At 42.8% G+C, this 8,635-nt stretch overlaps 1 protein-coding gene across 1 annotated transcript; it reads left to right on the top strand.

Annotated features, from left to right (window-relative positions):
* The first annotated feature begins 381 nt into the window (after positions 1–381).
* On the top strand, positions 382–8,188 carry NOV (nephroblastoma overexpressed). Its single transcript, XM_011941072.1, has 5 exons — positions 382–695; positions 826–1,051; positions 2,136–2,387; positions 3,220–3,434; positions 6,661–8,188. The coding sequence occupies exons 1-5, from the start codon at positions 612–614 to the stop codon at positions 6,955–6,957; spliced, it is 1,074 nt and encodes a 357-aa protein (XP_011796462.1). The 5' UTR covers positions 382–611; the 3' UTR covers positions 6,958–8,188.
* Positions 8,189–8,635: the final 447 nt, after the last annotated feature.

The raw sequence follows: 8,635 nt of genomic DNA, 5'->3' as shown, positions 1-8,635 counted from the left end.
CAACACATTCAATGAGTGCCCTAAACGGTGACAAACTTGCATGTGCTTCCCTCATGACTAAACCCCTGGGCCTTCTGCCAATCCCCCGCAGATGGCCCCAAACTGCAGGCATCCCATAAGCGGACCCCACGCTTGCAGCCCTGGTTGGAATGGTCAGGGTGGAGGAGGATGGTGGGGAGTGGTGGTGTCTTCGTCCTGGGAGAAGGCGAAGCAACTTCCAGGAGGAAACGGGCGTTTCCTTCCCACGCGCTCGAGCGAGCCCTGGGTCCTGGCCTCGGAACTCCACCCAGCCCCTCCCTACGCTCTGGGAAAAGCCAGTCGCCACACACAGGCACACGCAGGCCCCGGCGCCGCGCCCTAAGGAGAGCAGCACCCACGGCCAATTGCCATGGCAACCCCCGGGTTCGTTCCACTTCCCCACCCAGCCGATCTCCCCCCTCCTCCCTGCACTGCAGCCAACCGGCTTGCGCGCGTCCCAGGAGCACGCTATAAAACCTGTGCTGGTGGTGCTGGGTGTGATCTGCAAGCGCGGGACCAGGGGGAAGGCGAGCAGTGCCAATCTACAGCGAAGAAAGTCTCGTTTGGTAAAAGCGAGAGGAGAAAGCCTGAGCATGCAGAGTGTGCAGAGCACGAGCTTTTGTCTCCGAAAGCAGTGCCTTTGCCTGACCTTCCTGCTTCTCCATCTCCTGGGACAGGTAAGTGGCAGACCCTTAAGATGCCCCAAGTTACTTTGCCTTCCTGGGTGGCCTCCCATTTGGTCACCGGGCTCTCTGTGTCTTCTACCCCAGTTGAGTGGTTTCTCCTTCTTGTCTCGCCTGCCTTCAGGTCGCTGCGACTCAGCGCTGCCCTCCCCAGTGCCCGGGCCAGTGCCCCGCGACGCCGCCGACCTGTGCCCCCGGGGTGCGCGCGGTGCTGGACGGCTGCTCCTGCTGTCTGGTGTGTGCCCGCCAGCGTGGCGAGAGCTGCTCAGATCTGGAGCCATGCGACGAGAGCAGTGGCCTCTACTGTGACCGCAGCGCGGACCCCAGCAACCAGACTGGCATCTGCATGGGTAAACCTGCCCCCTCCGCTGTTTGACCTCTTCTGCAGCTAACTGAAGCTGCTTCCTCCCTTCTCTTTTATCCTCCCCTTCCCAGAGGGCAATAAGCAAATAATAATAATGCAATAAGTGACATGTATAGAGCACTTACTGTGTGTCAGGCATGGTGTGGGGAGTACTTGGGGCTTTGGGGAACGCCAGAACCAGAAAGGAAACCTGCCCTGGGGGTGAAAGGCATTCCTCACTTGGCTTCCTAGACAAGAATCTAAGCAGAGGGGGAGCCAGGCAGAGTTAAGGGCCAGTGAAGTCATTTCCTTCGGACATTTCTAGGGGGCCACTTGGGGCTGATGGAAGCTCGGGTTTACTCACACACTCACAGTCTCCCAAACTGCAGTTGGGGAAAATCCAGCAGGTTGTTTTCACACCTGTAATTGTCCCATTTGAACCAAAGCAACTGCTAGTCTCCTGGGACAACTATGTAAACCCTTCTCTGACTGCAAGTAAAATAAAATGCAGGCAACTAGCCAATCCAGGCTTCTGAAACATAATCAATCGGGGATCAATTTTTCACACAGTACAACATTGTAGTTGGAGATTGTCCCTTCCTTTCTGGACAGCAGGGCTTTTACTTTTCTCTCTAAGCTACTGATGATTTATTATGCTTGAGTGTCAAGGAATCTTAATGCTCTTCCCAATTTGATCAGCTAACCTGTTGGAAAACATAGAGTACACTTTTTCTCTTTTCAAGTCTAAGCTGCTGGAGTAGGAAACTCTAAGGAGGTTCTTGCAAAATGACTGAACATTGGGAACAATGGCCAGGGGGCCTTGGGGACATTACTTCACAGTTGCACACCTCTTTCCTCATCCATAAAATGAGTGGCAAGACTAGATGATCTTGAAGGTTTTCTCTTGCTCTGAGAGGCCTCCACGAGGACATCACTCTACGGTACATACATGAGAAACCGGATCACCGGAACTGGAAAAGGACTTGGGTTTTGGAACATGTCCTCCAAATCTTACATAGCTTCTTCACTGTATTGTGTTCTTGTTTTTGCTCCTCCTCTTCGCTTTCCTCTTTGCTTCCCCAATATTCTAGCGGTAGAGGGAGATAACTGTGTGTTCGATGGGGTCATCTACCGCAGTGGAGAGAAATTTCAGCCAAGCTGCAAATTCCAGTGCACCTGCAGAGATGGGCAGATTGGTTGTGTGCCTCGCTGTCAGCTGGACGTGCTACTGCCCGAGCCTAACTGCCCAGCTCCAAGAAAAGTTGAGGTGCCTGGGGAGTGCTGTGAAAAGTGGATCTGTGGCCCAGATGAGGAGGATTCACTGGGAGGCCTCACCCTTGCAGGTGAGCAACTCAGTATACCTAGGGCTGGTCATACTAGAGGGTAAATACAAACATGAAGAATTTGCAATCTCTTGGATTTGAAAAGAGAAACTGGCCTGTTTCTGGCCATTCAGTTGTGGATTTCAGGTTGCCCACTGAGATCAAACACATGAGATCAAACACATTTGTAGACATTAGATCAAACATATTTATAAACTTAAACTAAGTTATAGAAGTTTGCTGCAATTGCTCCTAAAGAGGACCTCCCAAATTCACTCTTTTGTCTTATTTTTGTCTTAGTGGATGACTACTACTACTTGTATTTTAATCCATCCCACTTGACCCTTGTTAGCACTACAAAGACAAAATTTTAAATCCTCTTTCTTTTCTTGATCCTGTACACTACCTAGGCTGTCTCATGATTAACCTCCTTAAAGAAGGCTACTCATCCCTGGACAGGTGTCACTGAAAAGTATCATCTTTCTACATGCTGTAGTAAGGCTCAGATGGCACTTCAGGACCTTTTTTTGATTCTTCTTTTTGTTTTCTCTTATCAATGAAGTAGTTTTTAAAAAAATCTCAAGAGACAGTAGAGGATTATTTTAGAAGCCATTCATTAGCCAGATTACTTACATTAGCAGTATTCAGAATTGTATACTATTGCTGAGGGCAGACATTATCAGTCATGCCAGAAATAAATAAATAAATAAATTCAGTTCTGTGTCCTGGGAGCATGGGTGTTTAATAGGTACAGAGTTGAATGAGACCCACTTTCTAATAATGGCTGAAAAGGACCACTTTCCAATCCTCACATTTTACCCAATATGGCTGTCTTTATTTATACATCCCATAGCTTACAGACCAGAAGCCACCCTAGGAGTAGAAGTCTCTGACTCAAGTGTCAACTGCATTGAACAGACCACAGAGTGGACGGCATGCTCTAAGAGCTGTGGTATGGGGTTCTCCACCCGGGTCACCAATAGGAACCGTCAGTGTGAGATGCTGAAACAGACTCGGCTCTGCATGGTGCGGCCCTGTGAACAAGAGCCAGAGCAGCCAACAGATAAGGTAGGAGCCTGGAGGAAACTTCCCATCCTGAAGGTAATGGCCTTGTCTCCTTGTAGCCTGGGCTTCAGAAAGTCACTGTGTCACTCTGTGACAGAGAGAGCAGCTATAACTGGGAGTCAACCCCAGAGAAAAGGCAGTGGGGTTCCTGAAGCCAGCCTATCTTCTTTTTTCTCTTTAACATATTGAAATACTCCAGGCAACTCACAGTACACCCTCAGGTAAAGAGGGAGAGGGGCCAGACAACTATAATACTTTTCCCAATGGAGAACGGTCTAGCAAATCCCATACCATTCCTGGAGAAAACTGGCTACCCAGTTGTCAAGCACCACTGATTCTAGAGTGGTCAGTTCTGACCTCAGTTCTCTTCACTCGTCAGGTTCAATATGTATGGGTAGAGGCCATGTGGGTCTTACCTCTCAGTCCTCAGGTCTCTACCTGGCACATACTGTGTGCATGATAAACAACTGTTGATAAATAAGCGAGTGACTGTCTGGGAATTATTGTTGGTATTTTTAAAAACCTAGTGGAAATAATACATTTGCCAGCATAAGGCAATACGTGCCAAATAAAACAGCACGTATCTTTTTATTTTTTTTGCTGGAATTATATCAACTCAGTATGTTAACACTGAATGTTAGATGTGCAGATCAGAAACTCTGATTGGTTGCTGATGACATCACAGGCCTTGTTACCAGAGCCCTATATCAGATAAATACAATACCCAATTTGAACCATTATATGGATCCTTATACAAACCTAAGACTAAAATAAAACAGTTCTTAGCAATTCAAGATTTACATATCTTGACACTGAAGCAATATCATCTAGTGCGTAAGAGGATAACTGTGGAGCCAGACAGCTTGGCTTCAAATTCTGTCTTTCCACATGAGCTAGCTGTGTAATCTTGGGCAATTTTCTTAACTTCTCAGCCTCACTTCCTTCTCCCACATAATGGGGCTGCTGAAAGTACCTACCTTAAGTTGTCATGGTGATTAAATAGAATGAATCCGCAAAATGCTGGGTATAGATTAAGTACTCTGTTAACAGTAGCCACCATTACTTATGATTTCTATTTCCTAGTAAAATAAGAGTCCATAGTGGTTGCATTAGTTATATGGCTGCTTATCTATCTAATTTTTTGAGGTCCATCCTAACTTTATGTTTCTTCCACCAGTTTAGAAAGAACACCTAGAAACACCTTATCCCTAAAATTATATCCTAGGAGATGCACTTCCCCACACTCAGGGGAATTCAAACATACATCTAACATAGTCATATAGGTTCCCTCACATGAGTAGTCTCACATACAAACATGTACACACACACAGGAATGTTGTTATCCTGTACCATTTTGTGGGTACTGACAGGAATACATGCTAAATATTAAATACAAAAAAGTAAGAAACAAGAAGTCCTTAAATATTTTCAATGTCACAGCAACTTCTTTATTAAATAAGATGTTTCTATTTAATACCTGCAAGATGTGACTTTTTCTATTGTGTCTTTTTGCAAAATTTGTATTTTTTCTTATAATTTGCATCTTCTTTAATACTTGGATATGTTATTTTAAAGATGTTTATTTATAGTATACCTATTTTATAAAAGTTGTACTAGAATACCAAACATTACTTCCTTGTCTCCAAGAGATTCTTAAATCTAAGACAGTGGTTCTTAAAGTGTGTTCCCCACACCAGCAGCATCATCTAAGAAGTTGTTAAAATGCAAATTTATGGTGTGGGTCCCACATCAGATGTACTGAATCCAAAACTCCTGGTGTAAGGTCCAACAGCTTGTTTTAAGAAATCCTCTAGATGATTCTGATGTGCACTGAAGTTTGAGAGTCACTGATTTAAGATAATTCCACATCTAATCACCCCACAAGCTGTGGGTCATGCCTATGAAGGCGAACAGTGGATAACTGTAGGAAATTAGTAGATGAAGAAATATAAGTAAGAAATAAAACATAGTCAATTCTTTGCTGAATTATCAATATTAGGCCTCTTCATTTATCATTACTAATATAATCTTGAATACATTTTCCACTTTATTTGCCTTCATGCAAATTCCATGTCTTGAAATGTCCTGAGGTCATCATGTAATAGAAAGAATGGGCTCTGTATCAGACAAATTCAAATATTAGATGTTTTCTGATCCCTTTAGGTCTTTGAGACTCAGTTTCTTCATCTGTAAAATGGGCAATTGTTCTTTCTATGAATGATTATTCCTTGTATGAATGAATACTGTTAAAAAGGTTGAGTTAATGTCTGAAGAGTGTTGGAAACATAAAATAATGCCAGATTTATACCCACTCTGTTTATAAGACATTGTATTAGTCCATTTTTACACTGCTGTAAAGAACTACCTGAGACTGGGTAGTTTATAAAGAAAAGATTGACTTACAGTTACACATGGCTGGGGAAACCTCAGGAAACTTACAATCATGGTAGTAGGTGAAGGGGAAGCAAAGCACATCTTACATGGCAGCAAGAGAGAGAGAGAGAGAGAGAGAGAGAGAGAGACAGGGAGGGAGGGAGGGAGGGAGAGAGAGAGAGAGAGAGAGAGAGAGAGAGAGAGAGAGGGGAGGGGAAGCGCCACACTTTTAAACCATCAGATCTTGTGAGAACTCACTACCACGAGAACAGGAAGGGAAAGATCTGCCCCCATGATCTAATTACCTCCCAGCAGGCCCCTCCTCTCACACATGGCAATTACAATATGAGATGAGATTTGGGTGGGAACACAGAGAGCAAAACAGTATCACGTGTAAAAATGCATTTGGCTAAAAATGACGCCAAAGCATGTTACAGTGTCTTAAAAGATAGGTTTTGTTATTATACATATGCTTTCACCTTTATGCTCATCTCCTCAATGTCAAAAGACCATTATGTACAATTAGGCAAGGTGTTCACATTCCAGGAAGAAAGGAAAATGCATATAGGAACAATAAAGAATTGTACCTACTCAAAGGACAAAGGATTTCCCAGATTCCCTTGGCTTATGTATCCTTGGCCAGAACTTTGCCACAAAGTTACCCCAAGTCCCAGATAGGCTGTGGAAGCAAATACTTTTAGCTGACTATATTGCTCAAGCAAAATTGATGTTCTGATAGCAAAGAAGAAAGACCAATAGATATTGGGTGGGCAACTAGCAGGTAATTCCATACTCTAAAATTGTCCCTCAGAGGAATAGTAGCCATTCAAAACATCACCTCTTTTTTCTTTCTTAGAAAGGAAAAAAGTGTCTCCGCACCAAGAAATCACTCAAAGCCATCCACCTGCAATTCAAAAACTGCACCAGCCTGCACACCTACAAGCCCAGGTTCTGTGGGGTCTGCAGTGATGGCCGGTGCTGCACTCCCCACAATACCAAAACCATCCAGGCAGAGTTTCAGTGCTCCCCAGGGCAAATAGTCAAGAAACCAGTAATGGTCATTGGGACCTGTACCTGTCACACCAACTGTCCTAAGAATAATGAGGCCTTCCTCCAGGAGCTGGAGCTGAAGACTACCAGAGGGAAAATGTAACCTGTCACTCAAGAAGCACACCTACAGAGCACCTGTAGCTGCTGCACCACCCACCATCGAAGGAATATAAGAAAAGTAATGAAGAATCACGATTTCATCCTTGAATCCTATGTATTTTCCTAATGTGATCATATGAGGACTTTTATAGCTATCTTTTTATTTAACAAAAAACGTAATTAACTGTAAACTTGGAATCAAGGTAAGCTCAGGATATGGCTTAGGAATGACTTACTTTCCTGTGGTTTTATTACAGATGCAAATTTGTATAAATTTAAGAAAACAGGTATATAATTTACTTTGTAGACTGTATCACATTGCATTCATCATATTTTGTTGTGCACTAGTGCAATTCCAAGAAAACGTCACTATAATGACTCAGTGAAGTCTAGAATCATACTGAACATGTCGTTGTACAAGTGTTTCAACCATATATTGAGGTTTGATGGGAAGATTCTCTATTGGCTCCCTTTTTGAGTAAACCAGCTCTGAACTTCTAAGCTCCAGATCCAAAGAAACATACAGCTCTTCAACATGACGTTCAGAGATGACTATTAATTTTCTGCTTAGTTTTACACTAGGAAACATGTTTTATCTACAGTAATGATATGTTGGCTAAGTGGACTTGTGTCATAAACTTTCTCCGTTTAAGACACATTGACTCCTTTCCAATAGAAAGAAGCTAAACAGAAAACTCCCAATACAAAGATGACTGGTCCCTCACAGCCCTCAGATATTTACATATTGGAAGCAGCTGAGGCCCCCAAGTTTCTTAATTTAGCAGAAACAGATCGTATTAGCAAGGATTCTCTCATCTCACTGATGAGTAAACAGGCCCAAAACACTTGCTTACATCCTCTGATGGCTGTTTCAAATGTGCATTTTGTGGAATTTTGAGGAAAAAAGAGCAAAATCAACATGACTGGTGGTGAGAGACCACATATTTTATGGGAGTTTGGAATTATTGTAGACATGCCCAAGACTTATCCTTGGGCCATAATTATGAAAACTCATGATCAAGATATATGTGTATACATACGTGTATCTGGTTTGTCAGGCTACAAGGTAGGCTGCAAAATTAAATCTAGACATTCTTTTAATGCCACCACACGTGTTCCACTTCTCTCTTTTAAAGTATTTATAAAAATATAAGTTGTACATTTTGTAAAATATTACGTTTAGTTTCTCTACTTGTCAGATATCACTAAATAAACACAATTTTATTGCTGTGTGACTCTATTACTTTGGTGCATAAAAGTTGAACATTGTTGTTTACTGAAAATAAAATTTAAATGTATGAATTAAATGAGAAATCAATCAATAGCATCTATTGAAAGCAAAATGAGTATTTCTGGATGAGCTTACCACTTCTTATCAGAAGGGAAACAAAAGACAACTCAATATTACTGAGTTAGACGTTTCTCACCATCACAGCCTCAACTAGCCTCCACACTCCTTACTCAGACCATCATCTCAAGCCCTGATCTCTTTTTTCTGGACAACCCACTAGACACCTCTATATATTGAAATTTAAACTTGTTATCTGACCAAACAAAATTCAGCTCTGTGACTTCTTTATCTAATCAAAGGACATCCCATCCTCCCAACTGCACAGCTTAAATGGCCAGCACTTTCTTGATCAGTATTATCTTACCAAGTACCCAGAAAAGCATATTTCCAT

Source organism: Colobus angolensis, unplaced genomic scaffold (genome assembly GCF_000951035.1).
Source record: "Colobus angolensis palliatus isolate OR3802 unplaced genomic scaffold, Cang.pa_1.0 Scaffold198, whole genome shotgun sequence".
Classification (NCBI taxonomy): Eukaryota; Metazoa; Chordata; class Mammalia; order Primates; family Cercopithecidae; genus Colobus; species Colobus angolensis.
The sequence above is the reverse complement of the archived record's forward strand: the minus strand, read 5'-3'. Positions and strand labels throughout refer to the sequence as shown.